A 16,234-nucleotide genomic window follows, 5' to 3' on the forward strand; every position below is an offset into this window, starting at 1 on the left:
ATCCCAAGTTAATTTTTATTACTTATACTGATATGAGTTCATAAAGCACTATCTCCTCCTTTTTCGTAGAAGGAGGGGATTACATTACATAGAAGTGTTTGATGGCTCTGAACCTAGCTTGAGAATCTCTCTGTCTTTCTCTGTCTCTCTCACACGCGCACACACACACACACACACACACACACACACACACCCAACAGGAAAACGTGGTCCTGGGCCTCTGGGTCCACCTAACTGCACACTGACTAACAACTTACTTCTTATATATCAGGACCCTGCAAACTTGAGACAAGGTGCAGGTCCAGTGCAGTCATTTGTGGAACCCCATGAGGGACAAGAAGCCCTCCCACCTGCAGGCCACCACTGCCCCCAGAAGTGGGTCTCTGCGGCCACAACAGACTATATCACATCTGACACAGCAGGCATCTCCAGAATCCACCTTTCAAGTTTTCGGCAAACCATTTTCTCACTGTCCTTCACAAAGTTGACATTTTCGGCAGCACAAAAGGAGAGATGTCACGTCGGCTGCTCTTCAAGTCCTTGTCACCGTGGTCAGTACCAGTTCTGTCACCTTCACTCTCCTCACACTCTCCCATCTTGAGCCATGTCACAAATGATAATTTATCTAGAGTTGTGTCTTTCTTTCTTTTTTTTTTTTTGTCAGACTGAAACTACCATAACCCAGCTGCCCGTCTTTCAAGTTACTAGTTACACAGATTGTTCTCGGTTTCCCCAAATGCTTCAGAGCTAGAGCTTGTTAATAGATGACTATTAGAGGAGGGATCTGATATGATTAAGAACGAGGCTTTTAATTTGAAATATTTTATTTTGTATTTCAAATTAGGTGTGAATAATCTAGTCAAAGAAATCAAGCAGCAATGTGTTTTGTGAAAGCGAACTTATCTCCTTGGGTTGTTAAATTGTCCCCACACACCCAGGTAAGCACACAGATGGCTAGCATCCTGTTACCCTGAAAGCACAGTTCTTCACATTGTGTTGAAAGCCCAGCCACGAACCCCTTGTTTGGAAGCTTAGCTATCTTTTCAGGAAGGTCAGATGACTAGATTCATTCAAAACTCATAGCAACTGAGGTGTTCTGATATTGTACCTGGTTAGTGATCAAGTGCGGAACCCAGGTGTGAAAGAAAATGTGTGGGTTCAAGAGACAGAAATGTGTCTGGTCCAGTTCTCTGCATACAGCCAGCTTTAAGCTCCAATCACTACCAACAAGGGGTAAAACTCCAGCTGAAGTGGGAATATACTTTCTCTCCAAATGCAAATGTCCACATATGCTGGTGCAGGCACCGTAAACATGATATATTCTCTCTCTCCAAATGGATGCATGCCTGCAGACCGCATTATGGAGCCCTGAAAATGTCCTTAAACAAGCATGATAACTGAATCCTACTTGCTACTAAATTGTTCCAGCCCCGAAACATGAGAGATTAAAGGGCCAGTGTGGGACAGAATAACTTTAGATGTTCCTTGCAATGCTCCCTAAATAGAGCAGACCAAACACTCTCTTAACCTCTCTTTTTAAACTCATGTCCCCCATCAACTCTTTATCCTTACAACTTTTTGGAATGATACCTCTGAATTTAATGCTAGAGTGAGACACTTTCCTTTGTCTCTTTCAAGTGGCTAGTAACTACAAATTCAAGACAACACCAAAGCATTATCCTCTCAAAAAGAGACATCCCTGCTTGCTCATCTGGGCGGCTTGTATAATCTCTAGGTTAATTATACACTGTAATTAGGGCTCTCCCATCCAATAGTCACTGCTTCATTATGAAAGCCCAGCCTTTCCCTTTCCTCTCCTCTCCCTACAGCCGAAGCCCCTTTTCTAATTATGCCCTGATGCCCTGGGGCTCAGACATGCTGCTAAAACAAATATATCAAAGTGTTTGTATCACAAAGACTAAGATAGGAAGCAATAACAAGCAGTTTCTACAACCTTACAGTTGAAGGCATGGTAGCTTCTTGAGGTTCGGTTACTATTAATCTGAAAAAAAAAAAAGGCTTGGAGTGGGCAAAAATTTATCAGTGAGGTCTTCTCTGACTTGTTTTCTGTTTTTCTAGTATGTAGCTAAAATCCAAAAATATCAGAAAGTATCTTTGCTTTCTATAAAGATGGGGATGATTGGAGTCTCTCTCTACTGATCAAATCTCAAAGAACAAGGATGCTATTGATATAGGGACACTAGTTACAGGGGTTCAGGCTTGGTCCACGTGCTGAATGGACAACTCAAGAAGTTGCTACAGATGTCACCTAAAATGTATGCATTGGAGGAAAGCATGTCTTTCTTTCCCCAAAGAAGGACCAACTCCCAAAATTGGTACCACATAGATTTTTCTCTTGGAGGAATAAGGAAAGAAATGGGTTTCTTTGTTTCTAGACAAACATAGATAAGAGGGCTTTAGATTCTACCCTTAAATCCCTATGTATAGACTCCTGAGTGATCAGACCAGTAATATGTGTGGCATTTTGGCATCACACCCACCCTGGAGGACAGGATCCATCCCACCCAGGATGTCATACCCTGGATAAAGGTATGACATCTGAAAATATGTTTCAACGAGCACAGGATGAGGAGACATGTCGAAATTTTACAAGGGAAATTCATAATACTTGATGAGTTGCCATGGGACAGAAAGATTGCTCTGATGGGATAGATAATTCAACACATTTTACAAGATTTTACGTCTGAGTTGCAAAATCTGCTGCTCTCATGGGGAAATTTTCCTTTGGGGATGGAGTCACATGGGTTAGAATTTAGAATAACCTAAAAAGAATGCCTCCTTGGGATGCAGACTTTTACTTGAAATGTGCTTGGATTCCCTCCCACCTCTTCTCCTACAAGTACTTCCGCTTGGTGAAACGTCTGCTTTGGAATTTAGAGAGCATGACTCAGTTACATGCCAGGCCAACACTTGCTCAAAACTGGAAGGCCAATCGGCTACATATCCCTAAGTATACTAATGTCGTGTGTCAGTGTGTAACATTATATCAAGAATGTAGGGGCCACTGTCATCCCCCATCCATGCCTGCCTGCTGCTCATGTACTGTCTTCAGAGTTCTGGTAAACCAGAACTATTCCTGCTACACAGTCCTCTCTCCCTTTTTTGGGAACAGAGAGTTAAAAAGCATTAGATATAATATCATAAGGAGTGTACATGTGTGACAGACAGAAAGAGGAAGGGAGAGAAAGGAGAGAGTGAGAGAGGGGAGAGAAAGGTGAGGCTGGAGTTAAAGAGAGACATTTACACGCAGAAATTATGGACTTACCTCCAGGTAGGCATTCACAAACAAAGGAATGAAAGAAAACATTATGCAACATGGGCTGGGAGTCAGAGACCAACACTGGAGGCAAGGACATGGTCAACAAAGCAATTGCTATGGTCCAGGGGAGAGAAGATAGACACTTGAACTTGGTAGTGGCACTAAAGAAAAGGACAAGCGGATGGGCTTACAAGATACTTAAGCGCATTGATGGGGCATAGTAACTGAATCCTTGTGAGGTGCTGAGGGAGAAGAGGGAATCAAGGACAGCTCCCATGGTCCTGCTTTGGGAAATTGGATGGATGGAATTACTCACTGCCTTAGGGACACGAGTGGAGCAAAAGGGGAGAAAAAGGAATTACATCTGATTGTTCAGTACCTCAAATCTAACCCAAGGGATCACACAGTCTCTGTACACAAGCAGCACTGTGGCTCCAGACACGTCTCCCAAAAGAATCCTGGGACGTGCTTTCAAAGATTTTTAGAACTCATGCTCTCTTACATCTGCTTGCAGACTCATTAATCTATGCAGCTTACTTTGGATTGGGGCGGCTGGCATTATGGATTTGTTAATTGCTGATACAATGTACTTTCTACACAGGCCATATGTGAGGAGCAGCACTGGCATTCAAGAAATGTTAAATAATAATGTAAATGAGAAAAATTTCCAATCCCAATAATAAAGGGATCCAAAGAACATTGACGCAACTTGCAATCATCTGAGCTGTTTGATTGCCTTGTCACTGTGGGACAGTGACCAAAGTGACGCTAATCTAAATGTCATCTAGAAAGAATACTAAAAATATTATGGTGAAAATTAAGTACTGCAACCTTGAGAGCTGATTTAAAAATTAGAAGATATAGAGATTTACATCTGTGGCTCTTAACGATCGCCAAGTGCAGCCAGCTGAACATACTCACATTTTCTTTTTCTTCCCCTCTCTCTTTAAGAAAATGGGTTCTGGTTTTTAAAGAGCTGGTCCAAACTAATGTTCCCTCCAGCAGTGGTTCCTAAACACTGCTACATATTCAAATCACTAGGGGAAATTTTTAAAACGTGATATTCCGGCCACATCCTAGATTAATTAAGTCAGAGCCTCCGTGGGTGAGGCTAAGGCATCTGACTTTTTTAGCCTCTCCGAGGGATTTCAAGGTACAGCCAAGTTTGACAACCAAGGCCATAACTAAGTGAGATCTGAAGACCAAATGCCTTAGACTTACTTGGGGAGGAACTGATTAAAAGTACAGAAGCCTGGCTCCATCTCAGACTTGCTGAATCAAATTATCTGAGGATGGGATCTAGTGCTCTCCATTTTAACAAGCTCCCTGTGTGATTTATATGCACATTACAGGGTGAGAACTACTGCACAAGGTGAAAATCAGTGGCGGCAACTCTTATGCCTTTCGATACAGGATGAGTTTGCATAAAAGAAACAAAAAATCCAAGTAAAAAAGGAGAGATTTCAGCCCATCACCTGGGAGTTTGTTTTTTTGGACTTTGTTTGCAGGCAGCTGTCCTGTGCATTGCCAGGCATTTAGAAATATCCCTGACCTCTACTCCTGGTGACAATAGTACCACCCCTTCCCTAGGTGACAATCAAAAATGTCTCCAGACATTTTCAAATGTCCCGTGGGATAAAATATCACCTTCCCACCTGCTCCCAGTCAAGAGCCACTATTCTAAAAGATGCTAAACATGTGGATGTTTCCATAGCTTCCAGTGCCTGGAATTATAAGTAGCAATCATCTTCCTGATTGACCAGATGTGTCTACTTTTGATCCGATGCTGTAGATTCACATAGGCATAGTTTTCCACAAAGATGTGGCTCAGGCTTCCAGAGAAGGTGGGCGAATCTGAGTCATCAGCAGCTGAGTGGCCATTAATGATTTCCAACTGCAGCAGGGAAGGGCTCTCCCTCCACTTTTGGGTATGCTGCATTATTAATAGGTAAAAAGTTAATGATTAGGTAAAAGGCTGTACTTTACCTAATCAGAAGCTGCTTGGGAAATGACAACAGGAATGGCTTCTATTGTTCAGTTAAATTCAATTAAAGGGCAATTTGTTTCCATGAGTCATGAGTGCCTTCTCAATCTGGGCCAAAGAATAGAGAACATCTACACATGAAAATAGTGTTCATCCTGGTTAAAAAAAAAAAAAAAAGTTGGCAAAAATGGTTTCTCCACACCTAAAGGTTGTTGATTCATGTTCAAAGGAGACTCTGCTCTTATGTGTCTAAAACTCCAGATATACGGTGGCTTTCTTCACCAGGCCAAAATTACCAGGTAATTTGGCCATATTGATTTTGGACATCTTTAGGACAAAAATGGAAAACTCTTTAATTAATTCAGATGACTGTTACAGTATCCAGCCTGGAAATGCTGAAACTCCTATCAAATGGCTGAATTTGGCATCTTACACCATATACAAATGCCAGCTCCAAAGTCAGACTGTCCGTTCTGATTTAGGACCACACCGTGTTTGCAACAGAGTGACTGAACTTACTGAGCCTCAAACTTCTCCTCTGTTAGAGGAAACTAATAGTAATATTTCACTTGGATGTAACAAGGATGCAATGAGATAATAAATCTGAACAACACTTCACACGGTCCCTGGCATAGAGTGAGCACTTATCAAATGGCAGCAATTATCCTTGATTTAATTCAACTTTTTTTTATGGAATATGAGAATGGCTTATTTAATTTGTTATTATAATCTATAGAAGATAATTTAAGAGTTTGACAGGATATGAGATGTGCTATGATACTACATGCTCATCTTGCAGATGAGAAAACTGAGGCAAAGAATTAAGATATGATAATCCTGGATTTATGCAGAACAGACTCTAAACTCAGACCTTGAGTTTAGAGTCTTCACACGATGGTGATGTAGGGCAAAGAGGAAGAGCTTTGGACTCAGAATATCTGAGTTTGCCACTTAAATTTGTAGACATTCAGTTTCATCCTCCGCAAAATGGATGTAAAAAATAACCTGAAAATGTTGCAGCAAATGAGACGGAACGTATAGAATAAACTGCAGAGTGCTACACGACTGATATTTAAAATTATGATTTCATCTGCATTAAAACATGCAATATACACACATAAGCTCATCAAAGTACCATTCAAGATCCTTTCCGACAGTTTTTCAAGGCACAGGGCAGGCTCAATCGAATGTGGCGGTTGGTTTACTTTCTGTTTCAATGCTGACCACTCAGCACCTTGGACAGCAACCAGAGAGGCCTCTTCAGTGCTTTCTCGTTGGCTGCAAGCTACCATTGCTTTGCAGTCTAACTCTCGTTCGGAAAACACAAACAAAAACTTTACCTCACCTCCATCTTTACACGCCGCAAGTTTGAAAAGTTCCCTATCAGACTGGGACATGTTGATTGACAGCCTGCCACATTCTCTAGGAAGTGAAGTTAGTATTTTCATTCAGTCTGCCTACAAGCGAACTGTAAATACTTCAGGACTCAGAAATATTCCGGTGAACAAATTCATACTGAGAGCGAAAAACATACCTGCTTGTGAACCTTGTGTCTCTTGGCAACACCAGGTCATAATATCAGTTTCAAAACCACAACAAGGAAACTTTCAAATGACAAGATTAATTTGTGGTAAGGATAAGGAAGGTGAAGAAGGACATAAGGATAACACTGGAAATGACTGCAAGTCTATTAAGGGGGGGAAAAGCCACCAATTGGCCATTTTTATCAACTCACAATGAGAGCAGCCCTAAAGGACAAAGAGAACAGAAGAGGATAAATATAATTTTAGAACTTGAAGATGGCTTCAAGGTGACCTCATTATATAAGTGATTCTACGAAGAGCCATTCATTTAGTGGTAGGTTTTGCTTTGTGTTGTTATAAGTCATTATCTAAAGATAGCTTTGTCTCCTAAGATCAATGTGGAACTGAGAAAGGCTTGCTAAAAATGATGTAGCTACTATAAATGTATAGACTCATCTTATAACAACCTATTCTATTTGCTCCTTAAACATAATTTCAAAATTACAAAGCACGGGTTGCTTATTTCAAATGACTCGGTAAGGTAGCAGGCCCTTAACTAGATGCCACTAAAAAAGCATTCTGATTCCTGATTCTGTTTACACATGACTTGGTTTTTTTTAATATGAATGGGTTCTCAGAGCCACTAAGCACCTGACTCACATTGAGTCCTAATACATGGTATTTTGCCCATTGCTATGATTCTCTTTTAAAGTCTACCTTTGAAACCCGTTAAAGGAACGGAGACTTCAGAAACACACAAAGCCTGCTGTTCGCTAAGGTGGAAGTCGTGGCGTGGATGGGGGGAATGGCATAGACATCGCAAAACACAAGCCAACACACACATGACCTTCTTACCTTTTGGGCTCTGGATTTGCCTGCGTTTTGCAATCTTTTCTTTTTTTGGATTCCTTTTTGGTATCTTTTTTAGCCTCTGGTTCAGATGGGGAGGGAGTTTTGCTCCCCTCAGGGTCTGTAATTGGTGGCAGCCCACTAAGATACGCATGCATTTGTTGACTTTGGAGAGTGGGTGGCCACATGGGGCATGCACACAGTGTGGCCAGCCACAGGAGAATCAAGAGCACACATACATGCACAAACAAAAGAAAGAAAAAGAAGGATGCATCAAACAGCAAGAGCAAATGCATTCAAACTAAAATAATAAGCAAAAAAAAAAAAAAAGATGCAAACTTGCATAAGGAAAATCGGAACTGAAAAGAAAATAAGAAATCCAAAACTGTTTCCATGACAAGATGTATAAACCTAACTGTGAATCAAGTGGCAGTCTTACAATATGAAATCCAGACAATGTGTATCATAATTCATGATGATGTTTACCAGGGAGTTTACAAAAACACTTCATTATTTTATAACACTTTCTTATTCAGTAACATATGTAGAATACAGTGTGACAACCCAGAGAATATAATGCAACTTCTCTCTCTCTCTTTAAAGAACTCAGTCCAAGAGGCTGTAACAGATAGTCATCAAAGTGTACATATTTATAAAAAGCAGAATTATGCACAGATACTCCCCAGGTAGCAGAGTTTTCATAAATATTTTTTACATCAATAAAAGGTCATGTGCTGGGCTAGCAAACCTTATAACAACGGGAGGTGATGAAAACCTTGTTGCTTGTTAAATATTCAAACCTACAATGCTATTGTTACCTAGTTCTAAATGTTGACATTGTATCTCATAAAACCTCCCAGCACTGGAGAGAAGAAAAGCACAGAACAAATCCCGCAGATATCTCAGAGTTGTCTAGCTTGCGAAGAGGAAGATAACTGATGGCCTGATTTAAAATCCACGCAGCACCAATTTTTTCGGGGTTCGGAAGCTACCTAGTTTTTCCTGGATGTGCCTTTCCTGGCTATTGGTTGAGGTGCTCGAGGGAACGCAGGCTTGTCTTTATAGCAACGTGAGGCTACATACATTGGGATAGTAAACTGGCTGTGGCAATGTGGAAATTTATTCCATGTCTTCAGAGCCAAATGGTAATGTTCTTAAATTATTTGCCGCTTTGCATTATTCAGAACACGGATCTTTTCCTCCAGGAGCTGGGCAATGTCTAAACAAAGAGTACTGAGTATGGAGTTAGGAGAACTGATGTTCTGGCCTTGTCTAGAAAACCTATGAAACGAGGGGGTTGGTTACACTGTGATCTCTGAAGTTCCTCCCAGCTCTGTGGTTAAACTGTAAGTGTTATGATTATCTTTGCCTTCCAGCTTCACCTAGCTTCTTTCAGCTCTTGAAGTGTGCTTGGCTTTCGCCTTCTGCAGGGCATTTGTGCGCGCTGCTCCTTTTGCCTGGAAGCACTCAACTCCTACATGTGCTTCAGTTCCCAGCCCAACATCTCTTCCTCAGGGACACCCTCCCTGCCGTCCTTACATGCCGTCTGAGCTGTCTTCCCTTATTAAATGCTAGTATGGAATATTACTCCTTGCCTTCGGAGTGCCGACCTGCCCTTGTTCGCTGCCTTGTTTTGCTCACCACATACGCTGAATGTGTACCAGAGTGCCTGGCACCCAGTAAATCATCATTAAATATTTATGGAATGAACGATAATCACAGCAAAAGTAAACATGTATGAAGCTCTTGTCATGTTCCAGGCATTGTGCTGAGCCCACCCAGATCGTCTCAACCACCCCATGAGAACACTATGATCCCTGATTTGTAGATGAGAAAACTGTAGCACAGAGGGTTTCATTACCATCCAGCATCTCTGCTAGCAAATGGAGGAGCCATGACTTGAACCTAGATTGTTCCACCTTCAGAGACCACGTTAGAAGTCCTGTTTGCCTTTTTTTTTTTAAAGCTTCTTGAAGGGAGAAGAAACTAACACCTGTGTGTGTTCGTGTGTGTGTGTGTGTGTGTGTGTGTGTGCTACAGAAAGAATGGGAATGGATACAGAGTTTGAGATCATACTGAAAGCAGGACAAGTCATATACCATGGCCAATGCCTTAAAAAAAGCTCTTTTTTTTTTGTTTTTTGAGGAATACCTCTGGACAAGTGCTTACCTGTTCCCGTGGACATGGGACGCACAGAAGGCGAAGCTGTAGTGAAGGAGGGTGGGGTCGATCATGGCGCCATTTTCCGCCCGTTCAAGCAAGTCTCTGAGGTAGCAGAGATGTCGGTGACACCCTCGGACTCCATTTCGGGCACAATATTCATCTAGGACAAACACCTGGCCAGGACTGAACCAGCCCTGTTTGGGAAGTAAAGGAGAGACTTTCTTTTAAATACAGGTTTTTTGGTTGTTGTCGCTGTTTTGTGTCTTGTTTTGTTTTGCTTTGGAGAGCTGCTACATTCGGGAGTAACTGGAGAAGGGGGTTTAAAAATTTCCAGAGTCAACACTTACTGGTTTCTTCTAAAGTCCCAGCCACTTGTGCTAACTGTCTTGGGTGTGTGCTGGCTGCTTTAAGCCTTGTGACAGCCCTATGGGATAGGCCCTGTCATCCCTGTCGGATGGCTGGGAAACTCAAGGGAGGACATGGGATTTCCCTAGCATCCCAGAGCTAGTAAGTGGTGGTGTCTGGATTAGCAGATAGCACGAGTCCAGAAACACAACCTCGTTTGCTGCTCTAATGCTGAACCATACACCTTCTAAGAATGTTGGGGTGGGGACAGGGTGAGATCTTGGTTACTGGTAAGAGAAAATGGTAACATGAAGTCTTAAATTGGTATCGTGCTTTACACTTGACAGAACTTTTGTTGGGACCCCACAGCAATCCTGTGTGGTAGGCAGGACAGGTTTCTCTCCATCTCATAGATGAGGAAGCGGAAATCAGGGCTGTTCAGCGACTCAGAAATAATACAAACAAACAGAAGTAGCTCTGGCTTAATATACATCTTCTGCTTTTTCTACTCTGAAGCAATAAAAATGTTAGGATTGGTCTACATGCCTTTTAGGACTTCATACATTCTTTTCGCTTTGAAAGAGAATCTTTTTATTTTTTATTTAAAAATATTAATGTTTTATTTATTTCTGAGAGAGAGAGAGAGAGACAGCATGAGCAGGGGAGAGTCAGAGAGAGAGAGGGAGGCACAGAAACTGAAGCAGGCTCCAGGCTCTGAGCTAGCTGTCAGCACAGAGCCCAATGTGGGGCTTGAACCCACGAACCGTGAGATCATGACCTGAGCCAAAGTCAGACGCTTAACCGACTGAGCCACCCAGGCACCCCGAAAGAGAATCTTTTTAAAATTTTGTAATGAAGGTACTGACATAACTTTGCAAAGAGAGCAACGCAACTAAGTTTTCAGGTTGTGAATCAGACATGATACAATTAAACTCCAAGGTGCTTCTTGGGCCTCGCTTAGCATTTTGTTTTATTTTCCCCTGGCAATTACATGTTTTCTTATTATTTATTTGCTTGTTGTATGGCCAGATGAAACACTGCTGTAAAAGAGAACCTGGATGGAATCTCTGATTCAGAGCAGTTGGGAAGCACGATAGCACAGAAATCAGTGCCTCCATGATGCACTTGAAAAAATAGATGCTCAGGAAGGCTGTGTGACCGGCTCAAGGTCACCCGCAGCCAAGCCTGAAATCAAATCAGTTTTGATTTGATTGACCAGTCAGTTTTGGTACCTCTCCAAAGCAAAAATAAAAATAGAGAAATAAATAAAAAAATTTTTAAAAGACAGGTTTCCCTCGCTATCGGAAAAAGGAATGCTCCCACGAAACCTTGCACAAAGCCAAAATGGTGTAAAGTGAAGAAGCAATAATCATTTTGTGAAAGTGAAAATCCTCCTTGGATTTCTTCTGGTTATCGATAGAAAACAACCCGCAACGGAGGTTGAAAACAAACCTACTAACAGGTCTTTCGTAAAAGGGAGGTGGCATCAAGCAAACTTTTCGTTAGCCGTGGGGGGAAACCTGTGAGCCAGCTTAGGTGGTACATGGTAAGCTGGGAATTTAGAATTATTTTAAATATAAATCTAATTTTACTTTTAGGGTCCTCTCTAAGTCTTTTGAATATCGCTCCTCCTCGGGAGAGAAAACGCAAAAGGAGATGGTGACGGGGGCAGGGGTGGGCCACAGAAGTGCGGAGAGGGCGGCCTCTGCAACACTCTGATCTCGTATCAGTGATCTGGGGAATCTTCGATTGACAACACGCAGCTTAGCAATGCATCCAACGCAAGACGGCATCTTTCCTATTTCAAATTATAAGTTACTGCGAAGGGCGGGAGAGTAGTCGAGGCAGTGGGCTGCCCCTATAGGCAACTTCTTTGCCACTCCATCTGCTACCCCAAATGCTAAATCTTAGAAACAACACTGCTGTGAAAGATTAAAATATATTTTCTACGACTCAGATGACACCAAGTCTTTTGTAGATGCCAAAATAGCTGCTTTGAAAAGAGTTGAAGAAATATCAATTAGGAACTCAGTCGAAGACACAGAAAAATTTATGTATCCCTGCTGGTCGGTCTCCAAAACTAACTGAAAAAAAAAAAAGATTGTAATAATGAGAAAATGAAATATATAGAGGCAGGCAGGAGATAAGGTTCTTTTAATTGCTGTTATTTTCTGAAATGTTGGGGTAATGATTAATAGATACAGGTATAAAAATGCAGGAGGAGACGATTTTACGCTATTCATAATTAATTGTGGATTTTGGAGCATATTTTTAAGCCTACACATGATTAATGTGAAGCAAGTTTCACAATTTCACTTCTGGTTTAATTTTTTGGAGGCCATTTACTAACTCTTCTTAGTGACAAATCTCTTGGTGAAAAAGAAAATTGTTTTAAAAAATGATGATGTGAAAAAAGTCTTGAAGATAATACACCTTAAAAAAATTCCTCAAGAGAATAGGAATTATACATTAAAGGGAATGATTTAAGCTCAGTGGCATATTCTTACAACTTTCATGAAAGCAACTTATAATTATGTGAATAATCACATAATCACAGGAAACACGTTTGGGAAAAATTGCCTTGCAATGCAAGGTAAGCTTTTTTTTTTTTTTTTTTTTGAAGTCAAAGTGATGTGTTCCTTTCCAATTTGGCAAAGTTCAGATTCTTCTGATGAAGTGATTCTAAACCCAAGATCATCAATGAATCTTTTATGAGACGCAGATTAATAAATTATTCCATATAATCCCGTTTCTGTTTTTGAGACTATTTTATCTACTATTTTTAATAGTTTGGCTTCTGGTTACAGGAAAAAAACGGAATTTAAAATAAAAAGTAGTAAGAATAGATTTAAGAAATAGCGTGTCATGGGAAAGAAACACATATTCATTATATTAGCATTACCGTCAATAACATGTTACCGATAGTAAATTATATAACATTACACTATACAGACATATTAACCTTAGCAGAGTCAGGGATGAGCCTTTTCCTCTGTATAAAGTCATTTCATTATTTTCCCTCACCTTTCCCATCTATAGAGTGGGATTATACCATTTACTTTTAAGAAATGAAGTAACAATTGATGGTTTATAAAAGGAAATAAACTGGGTCTTTTTTAGGCTTCTGAATTTGATAAGTAAAAAGCCCAAAATATATCTTCAGGAATCCAATAAAGACAGAATTTTTAAAAAGACATAATAGTTGTCCCTTGAATTTAAATGATTTAAATCTAGGCTCAGAGCAGGATTTCAAGAAATGGTGATGCTCTTGCAGGAGAGCTGGACTTCTTAACGTCTAAAGCACCATAAAAAAATTCCCCCAAAGGGTGAAAAATGCTTTGAAGGCTCTGGATAACAAGAAGCCATCCAAACAAACAAATCCAAACCAGTTTAGCTTCTGAAAAGTGAAGTGAAGTTTATGTACAAATCATTTTGATTTTTGAAAAATAAACAAAAAGAACACATTCATTTCTGAGACCGAAGCACAGGGTCTTATCATCTGAGAAGGGGAGGGAGGGAGAATCTTAAAGTCTAAGAAACCGAGGCAATTTTTACAAGTTCTCCACAAGCAGGTGCCAAACTCGATTACCCTCCTGGGAATATTTCTCATGTAGCAGCTGAAAAGGGGGAAGCTTAGATGGGGAGGCTGGGGAATTGGATCCATCTCTACTGATAACCGCCTCCCGCTCTGTCTTCTTTCTTTGGTAAGTAAAACTATCTCAACCCAGGAAATCAAGAACACATTTTGCAATTGTTAAAGGGGCTCTGTAACAGAGAAGAGAGCTTCTGATATAAAGGTAGAGAAATAACTGTATTTAAAAAAATGTTCATCACGTTTAAATTGCTGTAGACCAAAGAATATACTTGCCAGGCAAGAATAGGAATCATTAAGTCTGTGATCCAAAGTAAGGCGCTGCACCATCTCAAAGAGGGAAGCGTGGTCAAAGTTACAGGGGTTGGAAGAGATAAATTCATCCATGCCATGTTTTTGAGCTCTATCTGCGTCTGTTCATTTATACATGTAGAGAGAGACACAATTTAGAGAAACACATCACATTTTCTTTGACATTTCAAACACACAGGAATTCACTAGACATTATGAATGCTAGCTGTTTCCCCTTTGCCTCCCACCAACATCCGCAAGATATTCTTTTTACCTCCCATTGTCAACTTGCATCACTTACTGGTGAGTTTATTGCATTTAGGCAAAAATATATTGGCATCAATATGTTTATCAAATGATCACAACTCCAGTGCATTTATGTTGCTCTTTAAAAACTAAGCACACGACCGTAACTTCGCCTGCAATTCACCAAACACTGAAAGCAGATCGGATCTTTGCTTATAAAAGCCTAGTTAGCTTTTCTTTTTTTTTAGGTTTTTAATAGATTCTGCCATTCCAGTGGTTATGTCTAGAGCAATTTCTCTACAATTATTGGGATTATCTGGAAAAAGAGTTATGCTGATTTTCAGCCAAGTGACAATATTTGTATCCTCCCCTTCCAAATCCCCATTGCCAATTTGGTTTCACAAAAGATCTGGGTCCCCGCCCTCCAAAACTAAAAAAAAAATAATAATAACAAAAGATTTTCATTGAAACCTGGAGAATAAGTTAAATGGGAATTTAGTTTGTGATAGCCAAGGTCATTGCCTTATAGTGTGCTTACAGTTAGCAAAGCTTATGAAAGAGACAAACAGATTTACTCAGCGAGGGCTATGATCTGCCATTTATTGTGAATTAATAGTCTCAATGTATTCACACTTTTTCTTACAGGGTGAAGGCTGCAAGCAAAACCTCCTAAGGGCTAACTAATTAATCTCAATATGTGTAACTAAAATACTCTATACTCAATCGGCAAAATAACTCAGAATTCAACTCAAGTGAGAACAAGCAAATCCCGGAGAGGTAGGAATGAAGAGCCTACACATTAAAGGAATTCGCTCACTCCACCTCATGTTCACTGATTCCTGCTATGCTCACTGCAAAGAAAAAGCATTGTATATCAAATTAAGCAAGAGTTTATTTATCCCCTCGAATGCAATATTCTACCAGAAGAGGGGGACCTGCCTGGGGCCAGAGTACTGTCTGGACAGGAGGAAAATCAATTTCTGACTTGAGAGAGTGTTTGGATATATTTTCATATATGGCCTTTATCGCAGGCATTTACCCCTCCCCCGCCCCCTTCTATGCTTGGGGTATGACTGAAGACTTAAATTTTGGTAGCAGGCTGGCTTTAAGCTGAATATTTCTCATCGCGTTACTGACTTGGTGTATCATTCAGACCTAAATCCACGGTGTGTCAGATTTTTGCCCTCTTACTGTTGGATTTTTAAAATCTCTAGTCGTTTTTCATAAAAGCAGCAAGTGGTCAGTGTTTGAACGAGATGTGTTGTTTATGCCCTAGACACACAGAAGCAATGGCATCCAGAAGACAGACTGAAGAATGCGTATTTTAATAGCCAAGTTGCTCCATGGGGATGATAAAACGCAAGCCTTTGGAAGGAATATCACACGTGTGAGAATTATATTAGAGAACCTGAAAGAATTCTCTCTGCTGTGTTAATTGCCTCCGATTTGTCGTCAAGAAAGAGCTTTCAATGTGAAGTTAGGTGCTTTATATGTGAGGATTCTTTGTTGGTTGTTTGGGCTCCAAGCTGTATTTCTCCTCTGACTTCCGGATGGCTAGCAAGAGGGGTGGCCGGGAAGTTGATGCTGGGGAAAAAAGCTAGCTGCTTCTAGACTATGTCTGTGTGAGACTCCTCTGGCCCGAGGCAAGCGTCCTAAACCTGCTCCAACTTTAAATCTCCCCTGCCAGGAAGGCGAACCTGAAACCCAGGTGGTACCTGTCCATCCTTCAGGACAGATGATGCCTTCCCACCTCCTTCCGGTCAGTCCCAGGTCAATTTCATCGAGGAAAACTAACAGCGGAGCACACTAATTGCTCATCCTATTTCATCCTCATAAAAAGCCTCACCCATCTCGTGCTTCCCAATTTTAACAGAGAGAGGAGGCATTTTGGCTAGCACCAGCTTCTTGCTCTCGGATTTCTCAGAAGAGGCTGCAAGCTGACAAGTCGGCCCGGGCCTTAC

The 16,234-nt window shown here is 40.9% G+C and overlaps 1 protein-coding gene across 1 annotated transcript in view; it reads right to left on the reverse strand.

Annotated features, from left to right (window-relative positions):
- Positions 1–16,234, reverse strand: part of CADPS (calcium dependent secretion activator) — a 461,448-nt gene that overhangs the window by 120,047 nt on the left and 325,167 nt on the right. Inside the window, exons 12-13 of the mRNA XM_077760230.1 lie at positions 14,013–14,149; positions 9,806–9,993 (exon numbers count right to left, since the gene is read on the reverse strand). Of these exons, the coding sequence (XP_077616356.1) occupies positions 9,806–9,993; positions 14,013–14,149 (325 nt within the window). The remainder of the gene's footprint in view (positions 1–9,805; positions 9,994–14,012; positions 14,150–16,234) is intronic.

This window comes from Crocuta crocuta, unplaced genomic scaffold (genome assembly GCF_008692635.1).
Source record: "Crocuta crocuta isolate KB4526 unplaced genomic scaffold, BGI_CrCroc_1.0 scaffold213, whole genome shotgun sequence".
NCBI lineage: Eukaryota > Metazoa > Chordata > Mammalia > Carnivora > Hyaenidae > Crocuta > Crocuta crocuta.